The 21,265-nt window shown below is 38.5% G+C and overlaps 1 protein-coding gene across 7 annotated transcripts in view; it reads left to right on the forward strand.

Annotated features, from left to right (window-relative positions):
* znf592 (zinc finger protein 592) overlaps positions 1-21,265 on the forward strand; it is a 161,676-nt gene that overhangs the window by 133,094 nt on the left and 7,317 nt on the right. For all 7 annotated transcript variants that reach the window (XM_069902743.1, XM_069902749.1, XM_069902744.1 and 4 more), the window contains one exon: positions 8,917-9,029. In XM_069902743.1, the coding sequence (XP_069758844.1) occupies positions 8,917-9,029 (113 nt within the window). The remainder of the gene's footprint in view (positions 1-8,916; positions 9,030-21,265) is intronic.

Below are 21,265 nucleotides of genomic sequence, written 5' to 3' on the forward strand. Positions count from 1 at the left end.
CATTTCTGTTTTCTTATTTTCAACTCTTTACCAGACAACATTCCTACAACATCCAACATTTTCCTTATTCTCCTATTTCTATCTTCTTTATCCCCAATCTCCCCTTCCCCTCCTGAGTTGCCCTTTATCCCTTGTCGGACAACCACATCTCCCCTCTCCATTTGGATTTGCGAATCCACTCGCAAGCGTCAACTGATTTTGCAGTGACCGCTCTTTTCCCCCCACCCAGCCCCCCCCAGAAAAGATTTCGTTTTTTATATGTCACAAAGGTCACTCTTTTAGTTCCCTCCTTATTCTCTCTATTCCATTACCTTCCCTTATTAATTCTTGTCTATACTTTCTATGTTTTCCTCTAATTACAGATACTTTCACATATGCCCGTTGTCTCTATTCACTCTTATACCTCTTTACCCGCATACATATCAATCGTGGTCATTTTTACCCTCCTTACCCGTCTTCATCCCTCAGTCTATTTTTGTCTTTACCCACATACATATCAATCGTGATAATTTTTGCTCTCATTACCCGTCTTCATCCCTCAGTCTATTTTTGTAATTGTTCTGCAAATTTTCGTGCTTCTTCTGGATCCGAGAATAGTCTGTTTTGTTGTCCTGGAATAAATATTTTCAATACCGCAGGATGCTTCAGTGTAAATTTATATCCTTTCTTCCATAAAATCGCTTTTGCTGCATTGAACTCTTTTCTCTTCTTTAGGAGTTCAAAGCTTATATCTGGATAAATGAAGATTTTTTGCCCTTTATACTCCAGTGGTTTGTTGCCCTCTCTTACTTTTTCCATTGTCTTCTCCAGCACCTTTTCTCTTGTAGTATATCTTAGGAATTTTACTACAATAGATCTTGGTTTTTGTTGTGGTTGTGGTTTAGGGGCCAATGCTCTATGTGCCCTTTCTATTTCCATTTCTTGCTGTAGTTCTGGACATCCTAGGGCCTTAGGGATCCATTCTTTTATAAACTCCCTCATATTCTTGCCTTCTACATCTTCCTTAAGGCCCACTATCTTTATGTTATTTCTTCTGTTATAATTTTCCATTATATCTATTTTTTGGGCTAGTAATTCTTGTGTCTCTTTAGTTTTTTTATTAGATTCCTCCAATTTCTTTTTTAAGTCTTCTACCTCCATTTCTGCTGCTATTGCCCGTTCTTCCATCTTGTCCATTTTTTTCCCCATTTCTGTTAAGGTCATATCCATTTTATTTATTTTCTTTTCTGTGTTGTTTATTCTTCTTCTTAAATCATTGAATTCCTGTGTTTGCCATTCTTTAAATGACTCCATGTATCCTCTAACAAGAGCAAGTACCTCCTTTACCTTGCCTATCTTTTCTTCTTCTATTTCCCTGTACTCTTCCTCTTCCTCTTCTTCTTCCTCTAGGTTGACCATCTGTTGTTTCTTTGCTGCCCTTTCCTCCTCTTCTTTCTTGTTTCCATTGTCTTCTGTGGTGTCTTCTTGCTGCAGGTGCTCTGCAGCTGTCGTTGCCGGCTGTGGAGATCGACTCCCCAGCTGGTCCCCCCTCCCGTCGGTGTGTTTTTTTGTATGCGCGGTTGCGCACTTTTACTCGGCTCTGTGAGCCATTGTTGTAGTTCTCTTTCTACCGACCTGAGGTAGTGGGGTCTTCTCTCCGCAGCGGGCCTCTTCCGACAGGTAAGGCCTTCACCTTTTTCCTCCGTTGTCTTCTCTTCCTCTCTTCTTTCCGTTGATTTTGATTTTTCTCCTTTTGTCTCCATCTTCTTTCCACCTTTATATTCACTTTTCTTTAACTTGTATTTCTGTGCCTTTGTATTTTCTCTCGTTTTTCCCGACTTTTCTGGAGAGGGCTGGAGTTCACCGTCCGGCCACTACTCCATCACGTGACTCCCTCCAACTTGTGCACAATTCTTAAGAACATTTCTTGAGCAGAACCATGTAACCTGAGGACGTCCTGTAAATGAACTCCAGTTATTCTTCAGGAAGCTAAGTCATTCGCTCAACTAAAGCATTTTGTCTCTAGATCCACAATCAAGGTAAGATTGGGCCCATACAATCTTTAAGATGAAGCAATAATTATGGGGGCGTGGCAAGATGCCGTAGAGTCTAGACGTGCAATCTCGACCTCTCTGGCCAGACTTTTAAATACCTGTTTTTTAACCCTTTGTTTTCAAGTTTAAACTTTTTAAATTTTAGTTTAAAGTATTAAAGAATTATTATGGCCACTAATGGTAAAAAGACTAAACCTCAAGTTCATAAGAAGTTACATTTTCGAAGTGCTGAAGATTTGGGGCCAAGACGACGTGATACAGCCCCAGGCTCAATCTCTTCATTGTCTAAACCCCAAAGATTGCCTGTGGGGGCTGGAAAAAAAAACCTATTATTCACCAAATGAAGGATGGCGCTGGAATTACCCGTTCTCCGGAAAAAGATGCATGTTCCCAAGAAGTGGAACCCAATTTGGAAAGCCTTTCTATTTCAATGGAGGGAGCACACAGGAAAACGACTCCATTGTTGGAAATGCATCAGGTAGCATTTAAATCTGAAGAAATCGTTTTTCTTCATGAATTGATGAAAAAACAACAAGATACGGGGAAGACCAGTGGTGACCCCCTGAGGAAGTCGGGGTGCCATCACTGGGAGTCCTGACCCGCAGTAAAACTTTTAAAATACCTTCTGTTCAGTTGCAGCAGGAGCTGCAGTTACCTTGTTCTGCCACCATGTCAGAGAGAGCAGAGCTGAGCTTTACTGAATCACAGTGTATGCAATTAAATGAAGTTATTCAAGCTGTTATAAAACCTTTGATGACATCTCAAATTAATGAAATGGCTCAAATAAGTTCAGAATTAAATATGGTTAAGACACGTGTGGGTGCATCTTATGAAGAATTTTTAAAATTTCAGTCTGCTTTTTTGGACTGTAAACAACAAATGACTTCTAACACAGAAAAAGTGTTGAAGATGGAAAAATCAATCATAGAATTAGGAGAACGTGAGAAGGAGCTAGAAAGAAAAATAGATTATTTGGAGAATCAAAGCAGAAGGAACAATGTGAAAATTGTTGGTTTGCCAGAAGGTATAGAAGGACAAGATCCTCTTTGTTTCTTTAAAGACTGGATTCCACAAATATTAGGGCAAGAATTTTTCTCTGTGGGATTGGCACTAGAAAGAGCCCATAGAATTTTAAGAAGAACACCCTCAGCTGGTCAACCACCGAGACCGGTAATAATTTGATGTTTGAGTTAATTGGACAGAGAAGCAATACTTCGACTTGCAGTATAAAATGCGAGGCAATGACAAACCCCATTATTGATTCAGAATAGCAGAGTCTTTTTTTTATCCTGATCTGAGTCAAGAGGTAAATCAACGTCGATGTCGATTCAATCCAGTTAAAGAAGTTTTGTGGCATAGTCTACTTTTCGTTACCCTGCGGTGTTGAAGGTGTTTTATGAAGACTATCAATTTCGGTTTTTTGAAACTGATCGTGAAGCAATGATTTTTGCTGATTCATTGCCAGATATAAGAGGACAAAGATGTAGTCCACCATTATCTCCTAAAGAAAAATCTGGTTGCTCTGGAAACGGAAGAAATGGGAAAAACGGGAATGGAAAGAGTCTACCTCCTTCTGAACTGGGATCTTCGAGATTGGAGTCTTTTGGATGAAAAGAAGAATTTTCTTCTTTTTTTTCTTTTGTTACTATGATATTTGGATGTTATTGATTGTTTGGCTGGGGAGGGAGAGATTTGCACTAAGTTATTTACTCGTCATCAGCCACTGGTGGGTGACCCACACCCAATTTTTGTTTAGGGGATTACTACCTTTTGGTCATTTTTTGGGGGGGGGGAATTTTCTTTCTTTTTTTTTAGTTTTTAATTTGTAATTTTTTTTATTGGAGGGCCTATATACATTGATTTGAGTTTTTATATAAATATATTATTGGTTTTTAGTAATAATGGTAGATATGTCAAAGTTGAGGTTTGCTACTTTTAATGTTCGAGGATTAAATAGTCCGATTAAATGTAAGTGAGTCTTGGCGTATATTAAGAAAATGAACATTGATACTGCCTTTTTACAAGAAACACATTTGAATGTGAAGGAAAGCATGAAATTAAAAAGGGACTGGGTTGGGCATGTATATTCTTCTTCATTTAATTCATAATGTAGCAATTTTGATACATAAAAATTTATCTTTTGAATTACAATCAATGGAGGAAAAGGCAGGATATTTTCTTAAATTGAATTGTAAGATTTTTAGTGAATTTTGGACTTTACTTAATATTTATGCCCCAAATGCAGATGATGAAATATTTATTTCGGATGCATTTTTATATTTGGGTCAGGCTAATGATAATATTTTAGTTGGTGGTGATTTTAATTGTGTTTTGGAACCTTTATTAGATAAATCTCCAAAGAAAGTTAAAAAATCTAAGATGGCAATTCAGGTCCAAGTGTTGATGAAAGATCTTAATTTAGTAGATATTTGGAGACGTCTTAATCCGACAGAGAAAGATTTTTCCTTTTATTCGTCTAGACATGAATCGTTTTCAAGGATTGACTTTTTTTTAGTATCGGCACATTTACAAGGGAAAATACAACAAGCGGAATATAAAAGTAGGGTGATTTCAGATCATTCTCTGTTATACTTTACATATGAAACTTCTGAAAAAATTCAAATAGCTTATCGTTGTAGATTTAATACAGTGTTGTTAAAAAATATGGAATTTATTGATTTTTTGAAAAAACAAATTAATTTTTTTTGAAAGAAAATTCTAATTCTGTTCAAAGTAAGTTTGTATTATGGGATGCTATGAAAGCCTATTTGAGAGGACAAATAATTAGTTATGCTTCTAAAATAAAAAAGAATCGATTAAATCAGAGTCTTGAATTAGAGAAACAGATCAATGAATTAGAAAAGGAATTTCAGAAAGATGCTACAGAAGATCAGAAAATAGAATTATCTAGGTTGAAATTGAAATATAATACTTTGCAATCTTATCAATTTGTATGTGTGATTAATAGGACTAAACAATGGTATTACGAATGGGGAGAGAAAGTATATAAGGTATTGGCGTGGCAATTAAAGAAAGTACAGATGTCAAGGACTATTAATGCTGTTAGACGGAATTCTCTTATTACTTATAAACCTTGTGAGATTAATGATGAATTTTATTCATTTTATAAAAAGTTATATACATCTGAAGGAAAACAAGAAACTGGATCGATTGATCTTTTTTTATCACAGTTCAATTTACCGATATTAGAGGATGGAGATATACAGGAGTTAGAAGAACCATTTACTGATTCGGAAATTAAAATGGCTATGCTGGAAATGCCGAACGGTAAATCGCCTGGTGATGATGGATTTTCAGTTGAATTTTATAAAATTTTTTATGATGATTTATCTACAGCAGGGGTGTCAAACTCAAATTCACGGAGGGCCAAAATTAAAAACTTGGACTAAGTCGAGGGCCGAACTAAATATTTATTGAAATTTTTCAACATCTGCATGTTTTCTCTTCTTTCAACATATATAATGTTAAACTTTTTCTTATTAAAATAAATGTTTAATAATAGTTTTGGATAAACTCTTTCCAGAAGCATTAACAAATGAGAAATAAAATATTCAATAAATAATATTTCTCTATAGAGGATTTGTCAAATGTTGCTAGTGTGCTGTCGAATAGTAAAATCTGAGGGCTATTGAGAATGTGGGAGAATAACATGATTCCTGAAACAATCCAATGGGTGACTGATTGTGGGCATGAACTCTAGCAGGGTTATTTGCCATGCCCTTTTGATATCCTTTGATTTACACACTTTTCAAGTTTTATGCCTAATGAGCTTGTATCCAGGTGCAGGACCATTTTTAACCAGGAATATATTTATCACTGTGACATGAAACTACTGGAAGATCGTTTTATCCTGAGATTAAAGTTCATATTACTTACTCAGGCCTGTGTGCGGGAGGGCGGGGTTTGCGGGCGATCGGGTCGGACAACGACAGTGCGGGGGCATCGGCTCTCGCTGCAGGGCGGCATCTCGGCGGATCAGTGGCCCCGCACCGTGAGTCACGGGTCGGCCTGCGGCAGGGAGGGGGAGTGGGCAATGGCCCTGGCGAGGTCAGGCCCGAGGCCTCCAGTTCCGGGCGCTGGGAAGCGGCCTTGGCTTCCCCTGACACTGGCCAGGCCCCAAAACTAGAGTCCACGGTGAGACCCTGCAACGTAAACAGAGGAGGTGGGGGCGATTAGCGGGCTGACGCCAATGCATTCTGGGATTTATAGTATTAGCTGTGTATGCGCTATACTGGCGCGGCGGCCAGCGGGCCACCTCTAATACATTTTTGAAATGATCTTGCGGGCCAAATATAATTATATCGCAGGCCAAATTTGGCCCGCAGGCCAGAGTTTGACATGTGTGATCTTCAGTGTTTGGGGATGTATTACATCAAGTTGGAGAACATTATGAATTACCTGAGTCTTGTTCTAGTGCCTTAATTACAGTAATTCCTAAAAAAGATAGAGATCCTTTGAAAGTATCTTCATATAGACCAATTTCGTTATTAAATGTAGATTAGCGAATAGATTGGCTAAATTTTTACCAAAATTGATTCATATTGATCAAACAAGTTTTATAAAGAATAGATATGCTTCAGATAACATTTTGCGTGTGATTAGTTTGATTAATAGATTTCGACAATCTTTAGATCACCCGATGGTGATATCCTTAGATGCAGAAAAAGCATTTGATAGAGTTGAATGGAATTTTTTGTTTAAAATTTTGGAGAAATTTAAGTTTGGTCCTTCTTTTATTGGTTGAATTAGGGCTCTATATAGTAAACCGGTAGCTAGAGTATTGACGAATGGTTTGATTTTGGAATCTTTTAAGTTAACTCGATCAACTCGTCAAGGTTGTCCTTTATCACCAGCTTTGTTTGCGTTAGTGATTGAACCTTTAGCACAGTTGATAAGACAAAATACACAGATGCAAGGTATGAAAGTTTTAGATGAGGAGTATAAAATTAATTTATTTGCTGATGACGTATTGGTGTATTTAATAAACCCAGCTCAGTCACTTTTGCATTTGAAGGAATGTTTAATATAATATGGATGTCTTTCTGGATATAAAGTTAATTGGGAAAAAAGTGAAATATTACCGGCAAGTGAAGGAGATTATTCAGTTTATAAGAATATTATTAATTTGAAGTGGACTGATCAAATTAAATATCTGGGTATAATTTTGAATGTTAATTATCAATCTTTATATAAATTAAATTATGCTCCGTAAATGAAAAAAATTAAAACTGATTTGATTAAATGGAAAGATTTACCTATTAATTTAATGGGAAGGATAAATACAATTAAGATGAATATCTTTCCGCGTATACAATATTTGTTTCAATCTATTCTGTATTTACTTGATAAAAAAAATTTTTGAAATTTAAATAAAATGGTTAGGGAGTTTTTATGGAGGGGTAAATTTTCGAGAGTAGCTTTGAATAAATTAACTTGGAAATATGAGTTAGGGGGACGACATTTTCAAAATTATTATGAGGCAGCCCAACTTAAATTTATTAGTTCATTGATGGATTTGGTACAGCCTCCTAGTTGGGCTAAAATTTCTGAATTTTAAATACACCAATTTTTGTTTAGGTGGAATATAAATTTGTTACAACAATATAATGTGCCTATACTAAAACATTTAATGAAGTTATGGATAAAGAAAAATAAAATGATAGGCTCTAGGGGTAAATTATTGGCTTTGACTCTGTTGTATAATAATCAACTTTTCTAATCAAAGTTTATTGGAGATTTAAAGGTGTGAAAAATTTGGGAGATTGTTTTAAAGAGGGTAAGTTTTTATCTTTTAATCAGATGAGGGAAGATTTTGGTATTGATAAGAATTCTTTATTTCTTTATTATCAAATTCGATTTTTGGTAAAATGTATGTTTGATAGAGATATGATTTTACCTAAAATGACTAAATTTGAGACTTTTCTTATGAAGGTACCAGAGAAGGGTTATATTTCATCTATGTATCAAATATTACAGGATGGTATGGATAAAAAGGGTTGGGATAGATCTAAAATTAAATGGGAAGCGGATATTGGTTTTATTTTTTCTGAAGATGATTGGTTAGATATCTGTTATGATAGTGTAACTAGATTGATAAATGCACGTTATGCAATGATTAATTACAATTTTTTACATCATTTATATTTGACACCTGAAAATTTAAAAAAATATGGTTTTAATGAATCAGATTTGTGTTTTAGATGTGGTGATATGGTTGGAACTTTTTTTAGTCATTTTTTTCAACTTTTTTTCATGCTGTTTGGTTATATATACATATACAATCTTTTTGGAAGAAAATTCAATCGTTTTTATAATATCTGTATAAGATTAAAATAGTTTTAGATCCAACAGTATTTTTATTGGGTAGTTTTCAACCTCTGAAAGGTTTGGGATTAGATAAATTCCAGCTTGCTTTTGTATATTTAGCTTTATCCGTAGCAAAAAAATGTATTGCTAGTACGTGGAAAGATACAAATATGATTGATATTAATAGATGGCATAATGAGATGAAATATTGTTTAATAATGGAAAAAATTACATATGTTTCGCATGATAATTATAATTTTTTATTAATAAATGGCTGTTATACTCAGAATATTTACATTTCAATTTATATTGATTAGATTTTAATATGTATATTTAACTTTTTTAATCTTTCTTTTTTCTTTTTTATGCCTCTCCTTAGGAGAGTTGGCTGAAGATGGGGGGATTCTTTTCTTTTTATATATATATATATATATATATATGTTCATGTTTAATTGCTGTATATGTCATATTATTTGTTTTTTGAATGAATAAATAAAGTTTTTTTAAAAATTAAGCAATAATTGTATATTTCAATTTTCTTTCTCATTTTCAACAGTCAATGAAGAGATATCCATGCCGACAGTGTGATCGTTCTTTCAATTCCTCACGTAGTCTGCGGAAACATATCCGAGTAAATCATGACGGCGTCAAGAGAACCTATACCTGTTGGTAAGCATGCATCTATTTCTGGGAATGTTTCTAAATTGCCTGATCTGCTTGATCAAATCATTCACTTTGGAGCCCAACTGTGTCTTGTAAGTCCTTAAGGTCTAGAGTAGCTTCCCTAACTTTCTCGACCTTCCTTTGTTTGATAGTGTTCCTGTGAAATTCTGAGGGGTATTTAAATAGCTTTAAAAATACATTGGTGGTGTTTCAGCTTGAAAGCTAGCTATACTGTTATATAATGCCAAGCAATTTTTTTTTTAAACATGCACCATATATGGAATCCCCTGCAAATTTCTACAGATGTGTGGTGGAAAGTGTGCTGACCAGCTGCATCACAGTCTGGTAATGGGGACACCAATCCCTCCGAGCATAAAGCCCTACAAAGATAGTGGACGCAGCCCAGGATATCACAGGCAAGCCCTTCCCACCACCAAGAATATCCACAGGGAACGCTGCCGTCGGAGAGCAGCGATCATCAGCACCTGGCACGCGTGCTCTGTTCATGCTGCTACCATCAAGAAAGCTGTATCGTTGAGTGAGTCTTGTAGCAACAGAGGAAAGGCACAGGAAGCACCACAACAGAGTTTCTGCACCAGCTGCCCCTCCAGGTCTCACCTGCCAAGTGTGTGGCAGCCAGGGCCTGTCAAGGATCGGCCTGTACAGCCACTCCAGGACCCACAAACTGACTGAAAGGAACCATCATTATCCTGTGCGATGGTCAGCCAGAAAAAGAAGACAAGGCTCACACCACCAGGTTCAGGAACAGCTGCTCCCCCTCCACCATCAGACTCCTCAACCACAAACTCAATTAAAGATTTTTTTTTGCACGTCACTGGTTTGTAGCCTCTCTGTTTTGCACAGTTTATTTACATTCCTTTATTTGTTTACATGTGTATGTTGTGCAATGTGTTTTTTTTTACATTCCCAGCAGGAAAAAAGAATCTCGTGTAGTGTTTGGTGTCATGGATGTACTCTGACAATAAATCTGAAATCTAAAGGGTGGCAGTTTAAGAACTTTGAAAGGTGAATAACTTTATTTGATGCATTGATTGCAGTGAACAAACCATATCTGTAGATCTCAAAGAATGTAGAATCCTGAAGAAACAGTTTTATACTAATCATAATGTATACGCTGGGAAATATGCCAGGATGCAGGAAAACTGCACACAGTCAAATAAGAGTTCTGAAAATGTTCTTTTGGTGTGTGAGCATCTCAATGGAATAAAGTCAGCTCCATTTGAGGAACCACAGCAGTACAAGTTAAGTGCCCCGTATCCGAAGATCCAAAAACATTTTTGGCACTGACATGATGTCATAAGTTGAAAAAAATTAAACACCTGACTTGCCCACGTGAGGCTCTGACGCTCATTTGGCACCACTTTGGTGACAACAGAGCTCTCGGGTACAAAGATCTAGTGGAAAATAGGATATGTTAATACAGCAGCCACAAACAAGCTTCCGTCCTCGTTGACTTAAAGGAGTGAATTCCTTACCAGTCCATTATTATGCAAGCAAAAAGGCATGGGTCACCAAGGATATTTTTTCAGATTGGTTTAACAAATATTTTGTACCAGCGGCTCGTGCACACTGCAGGGGAGCTGGACTGGATGACGACTGCAAGATTTTTTTAAAAATTCCTCAACAACTGTTCTGCTCATCCCTTCAGCTGAAAATCTCATCAAAAATAATATTCGTGTCATGTACCTTCCCCCAAATGTGACTTCATTAATTCAGCCATGTGACCAAGATATTCTTAGATCAATGAAGAGTGAATATAAAAACACTGCCTTAAATAACAGCAGCGAACAGAGGCTTGGGTGTGGCGGGTTTCCAAAAGGAGTTTAGCGTAAAGGATTCTGTCTATGGTGAGGCAGTGACTAAAGACACAGTTGTACATGCCTGGCACAACCCCCAGCCTGCAATCATGTTCAGGTGAGAAAAAAATGTGTGACTTCCTACCAAAAGATACAAATTCAGAGTCCACCAGTAAGCTGGAAGAAGTGGATATTGAAGAAGTTTTTAACCGATAATGAGGCTCTGGTTGTTCATTTACTGGCCGATGGTGAAATAGCTGAAATTGTTCTGCGTCGAGGTGATCGTGACGAAGGTGACTTAATACTGCAGAGAAAGTGCCTGTAGACGACGTGGTGATTGAAGGACCGTGCATTCATAACAGAACAAGAAATCATGTCAGTTTATGAAATCGAGAGACTTCTAAGAGAAAAACCATTGTTAACGAGGCAGATGACGGTGGAGGAAACATTTGAAAAAGCCGTCGAGGAGAATTTCTAGAGTTTGCTTCTGCATTTATCCCCTTTTGTAAGCAGAGATTTTTTGTTGGCAAGCACTAAACTTTATTACATGTGAATTTTTCATTTGTGGCATTATGTCGGTACTCAAAAAGCCGGTCGCTGTTTAACCACTGATGCAGGTATTCTGCTGACGTTCCTGTGCTGCGTAGTTCTGTTGTTCCAAGCATTTTGCACACAGGGTACTGTACTGTATTTAATTTTTATATTGTGAAGTTTGCTGAGAAGTGCTCGAGATAAATAAATATTCAAGTTCAAATACTGTCCCTGAACTACTGAGGAAGCATCCAATGCATAGAGGAGCAATTAACATCAATACATTTTGCCCATAGATATTGAAACTGTGTCAGGGATTTACACAGTGTGCTTCTATACAGGAGTGTTGACCATTCAGTCGTTAAGTTGAATTGCGTATCTCCTTTCCTTTTACTCGTCCTTTCTCACTCCTGGAGTTAGTGCCATATTTAATATTCTAGCTTGGAGAGCTTTTAAAGATGGCTTATGACAGGATTGAGCAGTGTAAGTCAACCTCAATTTCCTTTAATGCTATCTGACTTGCACAGTAAGAGATAAAAGTTCGTGGTCAAAGTTACCAGAAACACAACTTCATAGTTTTACACCTTGCGCATCTTGTCACCAAAGTGGAATCACAGTAGATTCTTTGAACTGATTATCACTCCACAGCAGACATGGAGTATGTAAAATGAATTTAATATAATTAAATCATCAAGTATTATTTGGGATACCGTGTTGAAAAAGTGCATCATTTTAATTGGAGTTCTTGAATGCAAGAAGTCTTTCAAAGTTTATTGATGGTGGTGATGAAGAATATGCATGAAATTGCAAGTTATGCGCAAGCAGTATGGTAATTGTGGTATCAGGTTTTGTTTGTTCAATTCTAAGAACTAATTGTGATGCTCTAGAACATTTGTAAGAAGCATAATGTGGCTGAATGGGGCGGCGCGGTTGGCAAAGCAGTTGGCGGAATGCCGTTGCAATGATTGGGACCACAGTTCATATCCCACTTGTTAGGAGTTTATACATTCTCCCTGTGTCTGCATGGATTTCCTCTGGGGACTCCAGTTTCCTCCCACTGTTCAAAACGTACCAGGGGTTGTAGATTAATTGGGTGTAACTGGCCTGCACGGGGGTCAAGGATCAAAATGGTCTTATTGTGCATTTTTAAATTATAAAATTTAGAAAGGCCACTTTGGCCCATGAGTCCATGCTGCCAAATTTACACCCAATTAACCTACACTGAACGGTGGGGGGAAAACTAAAGGCCCCGGAGAAAACCAACGCAGACAAGGGGAGAACATACACTACAGACAGCGCGGGATTCGAACCCCGGCCCGGACCCAATTGCTGGTGTTGTAAAGTGTGGCGCTAACCGCTACGCCAACTGCTATTGTCTACATGTTTTTAAAATTCCGGCCTTTGTCTGGAACTTATCAGGAACTGTTGACAATGTTTTTTAGCCTAGGTGCTAGTACTCAAAAAGCAGTGTTTTCCCTTTATTTTTTTATCCTGAAAGGAGTTAATTCACACGTGGACAGAGCCATTTCAAAGACCAACAAGCATGATCCTCGCCGCAATACCAACCTGTGTTGATGCTCAGTGTAAAATTTCAAAGGTGTTTCCGAACAGTGTTATCCAGCAAAAATTACAAACTGGCTATCATGAGGTTTTTGACCAGATGAACAAATCCCTTGCAAACACGTTTTGAGGAACCTCTTAAAATAGGAAACAGGGGAGATATTCATGAAGAAATTGCAGACCATAAATTCTTTTCTGCTGAAGGCAGTGGGACTAGGGGAGATTAGAAATAGGGTAGATGAAAGCCAAGGAGGGATTTAAAAATGTGAATAAGAACTTTAAAATCCAGCTGGGCATATAATAGAATAGACATCTCAAACCAACAAAGGCAAGGATGAAGGTTTTAAACAAGCTGAGTCGGGGGCAGAGTTGGTAGAAATGGGCGGACAATCTTGTCAAAGGCAGTGATAAATCAGCCAAGTAAAAGCACGAGAAACGCTGGAGGATCTCGGCCATTTTCGCTGCATCCATCCAATGGACGGATATATTTCCGACATTTCGGGCCTGAGCCCGTCTTACCGGCCGAGTTCCTCCAGTGTGTACATAAGGAATAGGCCATCCGGCCCATCGAGCCTGCTCCGCCATACATGGCTCATCTTCATCTTCCATGTCCCTTAATTCCTCGACTCTGTAAAAATCTATCCAACCTTGCCCTAAATATGTTTACTGAGGTCACCCCCGCCCCGCCCCCCCACTGCTTCACCAGGCAGCAAATTCCACAGATCCACCCCCCCTCTGGGAAAAACCGTTCCTCATCTGTCTAAATCAGTGGTTCTCAACCTTTTTCTTTCCACTCACATCCCACTTTAAGTAATCCTGTGCCATCGGTCGGTGCTCTGTGATTAGTGAGGGATTGCTTGAGGTGGTGTGTAGGTGGAAAGAAAAAGTTTGAAAACCACTGTTTTAATAGTACCTCATTGACTCGTTATGTGCACGGTTTCATATCGCCAAAGGAAATGGGTCAATGACAATTCTTCTCAAGCAAAATATTTCAGTAACAATTGGGTCTAGAGCAGTGGTTCTCAACCTTCCCTTCCCACTCACATCCCACCTTAAGCAATCCCTTACTAATCACAGACCACTGATGGCCTAGGGATTACTTAAAGTGGGATGTGAGTGGAAAGAAAAAGGTTGAGAACCACTGGCCTAAATAACCTGAATCTTGAGGTTATGTCCCCTAGTTCTGGTCTCCCTCACCAATGGAAACAACTTACCTATCTCTATCTTATCTATGCCTTTCATAATTTAATATTTCTATCATTCTTCTAAATTCCAGTGAGAACAGTCCCAAATCTCTCCTCTCATTTCTGGACTGGTGAACCTCCTCTGCACCGCCTCCAAAGCTGTGTGTGTTTTTACTACATCTGCAGACGTTCATGTTTCACTCCATAAAACAGCCAAGACTCAACTAAGAATCAAACAATCAGATTCAATGTTAGACTTGTCAGAGAGAAAGAGAGACAGAGTTGAATCAATGGCTAAGGAGCAGAGCTTGGGGTGGGCTCTGAAGATCGTGCTTTTGGTGGTCGCAGAAGTTAGTTGGAAGTCCAAATGGAATGCGTTTTACTTTAAAAGGTGGATACTTTTCACGCAGAGGCCAGAAACTACTTGTCAGCACTTTGTTTATGTGGGTGAAATCCAGCTTATAGCTTCCCTAACCTGATGAAGGAATGTACATTCTTAATATGTATTCACATTCCTGCATGGATGTAGATTCACCCAAGTCATCAATGAGGGTGCGCCAAGGTAAAAAAAAAAGGAATTTCAGAAATGGATGTGTTTTGCCACCTTGTGGGGATGTTTTGTAATTACAGTGAAATCCCCATTATCCAGAATTCAGGCAACTGCCAGCCTCAAGCAACCAGCAAAAAAAAGCACGGAAAATAAATTCTCTAGGTTTAAAATTAGCACCCCTAGCCGACAGTTCACCGATGATCTGTAAAATTTCACTTATCTGGCATCTACTAATCCTCGTAGGTGCTGAATACTGGGGTTTTTTTTAATGTATTTGGAACAATTATTAGATTTTTACTGTAGTTAGAACAATTATTAGATTTCAAAGATTTGAGACAATATTAACTATAAATCAGTGGTCCTCAACCTTTTTCTTTCCACTCACATACCATTTTAAGTATTCCCTATGCCATAGGTGCTCGGTGATTAGTAAGGGGTTGCTTAAGGTGGTATGTTGGTGGAAAGAAAAAATCTATAAACCACTGTTTTAATCGTACTCATTGACTTGTTATGTGCACGGTTTCTCAACTCCAAAGGAAATGGGCTGATGACAATTTTTCTCAAGCCAAATATTTCAGTAACAATTGGGTCTAGAGCAGTGATTCTCAACCTTCCCTTCCCAGTTACATCCCATTTTAAGCGATCCCTTACAAATCACAGAGCACCAATGGCATTGGGATTGCTTAAAGTGGGATGTGAGTGGAAAGAAAAAGGTTGAGAACCACTGCTATAAATCTTTGCCTTTGTCTGGAACTTACCAGGAACTGTTGACTATGTTTTTTAGCCTGGGTGCTACCAAGATCAAAATTCCTTTGTAAAAGTGTGGAACTTCAAAGATTTACTGATCTTATCAGAAGCTCCTCATCAAACGGTTCCAAGACGGTGTTACTGGAATTTCATTTGCTTCTATAAAAATAAAGCATGAAGGATGAAGTAAAAACGCGAGAAACTCAGCAGGTCAAACAGTGTCAAAGTTAAAGATATATAACCAACGTTTTGGGCTTGAGCCCCTTCATCAAGGTATGACAAAAATCTCCATACTTGATGAAGGGGCTCAAGCCCAAAACATTGGTTATGTAACTTTATCTTTCCTACATCACGTGCACTGTTTGAACCGCTGAGTTTCTCCAGCAATGTGTTTTTACTTCATTTGCTTCTATACCTTTTTGGTCAAAAGCTTTCAAAATTAACAACAAAGCTAAGAATCTGTTTTTCAAATATATATAAAAGATATTTTGTCTAACTTTAAAAGCAGGCAATCCTTTATTTCCCAAATTAAAAAAAACAAAATACCCACCAAGCTGATAAAACAAAGCACTTTTACAGACTGTATTTCATCACTAGTCTATTTTTCAGTATGTATCATATCATCAGTTGATTACAAAACCAAAACCATCACTAAAACATACTGATTGATGTGTCTGCAGCATTTCGCTCTGTACAAATTAGCTGCCAAGCTGTTTCGGAATCAGAATTTATTGTCATGAACAGATCACGAAGTTCGTCGTTTTGCAACAGTATTGCAGTGATATAAAACCACCTTACAAAATAAATTAAAATAGTGCAAGTTTAAGACAAAGTGAGGCAGTGTCTGTGATTCATTGTTCCTTCAGACAGAAGCCGTCCTTGTGCCGTTGAGTGCTTATCTTCGGGCTCCTGTACCATTTTCCCAATGGGAGTAGAGTGAAGAGACATGGTCTGGGTGATGGGGGTCCTTGAGGATAGAGGTTGCTCTCTTAAGAGATTTGATTAGATTTAAAAGGTCAGGGTCCAATCAAGAAGGGCTTCCATTCCCTTTCTGTGGGTCCTGAGGTGACAGACTCGGCAGACCTTATTGATGGATTTAGATAATTTAGCAACAACTGCAATGGTGAATAGTCTGCCTCAAATATGTTTACGAAGTATACTGTATGTCAAAAGTCTATTAAGGTGACTTTACGGAGGTCAACAAGATTCTGAGAGGCATCGATAAGGTAGACAGCCAGCATCCTTTTCCCAGGGTGACAATAGCAATGGCACTCCCTGTGAAGACTTTCTACAGGAGTTCTACTGAGAGAGTCATGGCCGGCTGCTTCACAGTGCAGTATAGTTGCTGCAGAGGTCAATCCCAAGGACCAGCACAGAGGGTCACGGGAGTCGACCTCCCCCACCAATAGATATGATCTATCAGTATCATTGTCTGAAAGGGCTTACAAAATCGTTCAGGACCCCTACCTTCTTGCAGCGGCTCACGTTGGGAAAAGGATACAGGAGGATCAGAGCCAGAACCACCAGGCTGAAGAACAACTTCTTCCCACGGGCAGTGAGATAAATCCCTCCAAGACTCCACTATTATTTAACAATATTTATTTATTTTCTATATGTACTGCATATCCTGTAAATTGCTTGTAAATATGTGTTCTGAATACATAGTTTTATACCAAGGGCCGAAGCACGCTGTTTCTTCCAGTTGCCCTTATACAATTGTACAATAATAATAATAAATGAACTTGAGTTGCAAACCCCTGAGGATGTCCGTGCAGAGTGAAGGGAGGAAGGTTTAGGGGAGACATCTTTTTACACCGAGGGTGCCTGAAATGGATTGCCAGGCTGGAACAATAGGGCATTTAAGAGACTTTGACTAGCATCTAGATGAAAGAAGAGGGTTACAAGGTAGAAAGGTTTTAGTTTTTTTTTGTTGGAATATATAGATCAGTACAACATTGAGGGCCAAAGGGCCTGTCCTGTGCTGTAATGTTCTATTCTGCAGGAGCAAGGTTACTGTGATCTGGTTCACTGTGAGCTTTTCTTTAAATATTTTATTTAAAATTTTCTCCATGCATGTTGTAGTCAAAGATTAATATAATAATACATATTGCAAAAAGAGAACAAACTAGAAGCTACAGACATCAGGGTATATATTCCCCCCCCACCCTCAAAATAATTCAGATAAAAGATACAATATAGCTGTGTAAAATAAAAGAAAGAGCGAAGGAACTTGCAGGGTTGCACAGAGCGATGCGAGTTCTTCAATACAATTAAGAGGAGATTCTCACAGGAAGCACAATTCCAAATTTAACCCTAATATTTGGGTATACGGGTGCCAAATTTGTAAAAAAAAAACGTAGCATATTTATTTCTTCAATTATATGTGATTTTTTTTTTACACAATGAATACAACTTTGAATTTCTGCATTTCCTCTTACCATACCCAAATGCGTATCTCATTTCCAAGTAACTGCAATACATTTCCTCGCCACCACTAATGCAACTTTAACAAATTCCAATTGATATACTGACAGTTCAAGTCTTGTCCCTTCAATATTTCCTAATAAAATATAGATCTGGATTTTGCAGAATTACAACACCTGTAACTTGTTCCAAAAAGTTCCCTAAATCCACCCAAAAAGATCTTAGCTTGGGACAAGACCAAGTTGAATGCAGGAAGGTTCCTACATCCTTGCCACATTTAAAACATGGATCTGATAAGTCTGATTTCAATCTGTTCAATTTCTGTGGTGCAAGATACCAATGATGTTTTCAAAAAAAAGATTGTACTGATCTAGTACACTGTGAGCTTATACTGAGTTGAAGTCATGAACATCAAATATGATCAAAATCTATGCTGCACATTGAAATTAATGGTACATTTCATCTTCAGTGACTTCATTTATTGAACAAGAAAAGTTCTGGGCCTTTGTTATGAGAGGGCAGTGTTTTGAACATAGAGACCTGTTAGTAGAAGATTATTGTTTTGGGTTGATGAACACATCGCTCATTCTGTAATTTAAGTCAACAATTACCCCTGAGCTCAGCAAACATTTTTTTGAGTGTTGCACATCAATAACTTAAGTTGAGGTGACCTTGATTCTCGAGTGGAGGCAATGTAGATTAAATAGCTTACCATTCTTTAGATTATCTCCACTTCTAAAAGCTTTTGGAAGAAAGAGGAGATAGAGAAAAGTGTTGACGCCACTTGACACCAGCCTGTACTGATGTTTGATCTGTTGTGAACCCTGACAACAGGAAGTAGAGAAGGCCACACATGACCTGAAAATCAAGAAGGTCTCAACCGGAGTGCACGCGTGCATGGCAGTAAAGGAAGTCTTGAATCTTGATCCTGGAGCTTGCTACCCAATAGCGTCAGATGGACTATAGTGGTTTAATAAGCAGCTGTCCACCATCTTCTCTTGGCTGGGCAGTGTCCAGATGAATGAGAGTAGGCTGAGACCCCAAAATGAAAATTTTACAAAAACAATCCCTATTGCTGCATGCCTCTGACCCACCCAGAGAAACAATAGCTCATATACCCAGCTGTTGTTCATTGTCTTCAGCTCGGCCTCAGAGGCTGTCCTCATTGGGACTCGCCACCCCTCTATGCAACTGGATCCTGGACTTCTTGACGGAAAGACCACAGTCTGTCCGGGTTGGCAGCAAAACCTCAAGTCCCATCAAACTGAGCACTGGCGCACCTCAGCCCAACACAGTGCCTGCTGTGGGCTTATAACTGCAGTGCAGGTTCATTTGCAACAGAATTATCAAATTTGTGGATAATGCAACAGTAGTTGGCCTTATCAATCTTCAATGATGAGATGTATTACAGAGAGTAAGTTGAAAGGCTTGTCCCAAATGGCACAAGAACAACCACCTGAACCTCAGCGTGGACCACTGGTGTCACAAGGGAGATGACACCATCAGAGGGGGTGACACCAAAATGACTCATTAAAATTTTTGTTCAGTGTTTCAGCAGAAATTTTTTTTTTATTAATAAAAATATCCCTCCAGTTAGATATAACAACAAAAACATTTTTCGTAAACCCAACTACAAGGCGAAAACTCGATGCTTATTTACTCGTCGAACCTTCTAATGTGCTCTGGTCAGAGTGCTCGTTATTATCCAATGACTGCGAAGTTTCGAACCACGTGGTTGCACCTGGACGCGCCACCAGCGCGCGCTGTTGTTTTCATTGCTGCTGGTGTTTTTATAATCCCTGATTTTGTCAAATGTTTGGGTGTTTTAGCTGCAGTAGTTATTTGTGAGCCGAGATCAATAACTTTTTTTGAGAACGAAGTAGTAATTAAAGGAAAAGAAGGAGGAAAATCAAAATCAGCATAATTTCAATGTGGTTCTTAAACATTTTTATTTCAAATTCTATTCTTACTGAATTTTCACTTTAACCACACAAAACTATGTAAATCCATTTAGGCTCTGCATATCATAGTGTGATTTTAATTTTGCTGGTTGCTTATCTCACTACTGTCGCTGTTAGATTCAGTGATCTACGGGAATTACAATTTACAAATTACGTTAGTACAAAAAACATTAAGGATCCATATGGTCTGGTTCGGGAGGAAGTTAATGGGGGGGTGGGGGTGTTACACCATGAGTTACCGCACTGGGTGACACCAACCCTAGTGATGGCACTGATGTAGACAAGGCAAAAGAGATGATTGTGGACTTCAGGAGGATAAAGGTTGACGTCTATAACCATATCACCGTTTACAGCACGGAAACAGGCCATGTCCGCCCTTCAAGTCCGTACCGGTTCACTTGAACAACTCCACTAGCTCCTCCGCAAACTCCTGAGGAAGTAGAGGCTTTCTTCATGATGCCATTGGTGTGTCATAAAGATAAAAAATGAAACATGGGAAAAGCTACGCTCCGGAACTGTGAGAAATACAATAAACATGATACAATATAATTGGTTACACAGGCTATATATCACACCCCAAAAGTTAAATAAATGGGACCCAACAGTATCGAATTATATAATTCTTTAACAGTATTCAATCTCTTGATCTTGATCTACCAGCTTAGACTTCTCAATATTCATTGTTTCTTAGGTATGTGTTAATTCTGGCCATGACCAGCCTCTCAAAGCATTTCATCACAGTAGAAGTTAGGGCTACTCTCCACTAAATATCCACAGTTCTATCAGAAAGATAATGGAGAGTATCAAGTTCATTGTGTGTATAAAGGACAAGTTATACTGGACTCGCACCTCCTGATTCATCAGGAAGGCGCAGCACCACCTACACTTCCAAAGGAGGCTGAGGAGGGAAAGGCTACTGGCCCCCATCTTGACAATGTTTTACAGGTGCATGACTGAGAGGGTCCTATCCGGATGCATTATTGTGTTGTACAATTGCCACAAAGCCAATACAGTTAAAACAGCCAAGAAGATCCCTTTTCTCTATAGACAACATTTACATGGAACGCTGATTAAATAGAGCTCAAGGGATTCTAGACCTCCTTTTTCATCCAGTGCACAGTATCTTTAACCCACTACTATCAAGAAGAAAGTACAGGAGCCTCAAAATCAGGACTGCCAGGCTGGGGAATAGCTTCTTCCCGTAGGCTGTGAGACTGACAAACAGTATCCCGTAACCGTGAAATCATCCCAAATATTATATATTTATGTGATCTTTGTACTGTGTATTGTGTGTTTTTGTGCATGCACCGTGGTCTGGAGAGATGCTGTTTCATCGGCTTTCAGGTGTACAATCAGATGATGATGAACTTGAACGATGTGGTCCTGAACGTCCTCCTCCCAGTAGGAGCTGCTTCCCTAACTGGACTGCGGATTCCATCCATTGGAGATACAATGGACGAGATCTGAC

This window comes from Narcine bancroftii, chromosome 11 (genome assembly GCF_036971445.1).
Source record: "Narcine bancroftii isolate sNarBan1 chromosome 11, sNarBan1.hap1, whole genome shotgun sequence".
NCBI classification, from domain to species: Eukaryota; Metazoa; Chordata; class Chondrichthyes; order Torpediniformes; family Narcinidae; genus Narcine; species Narcine bancroftii.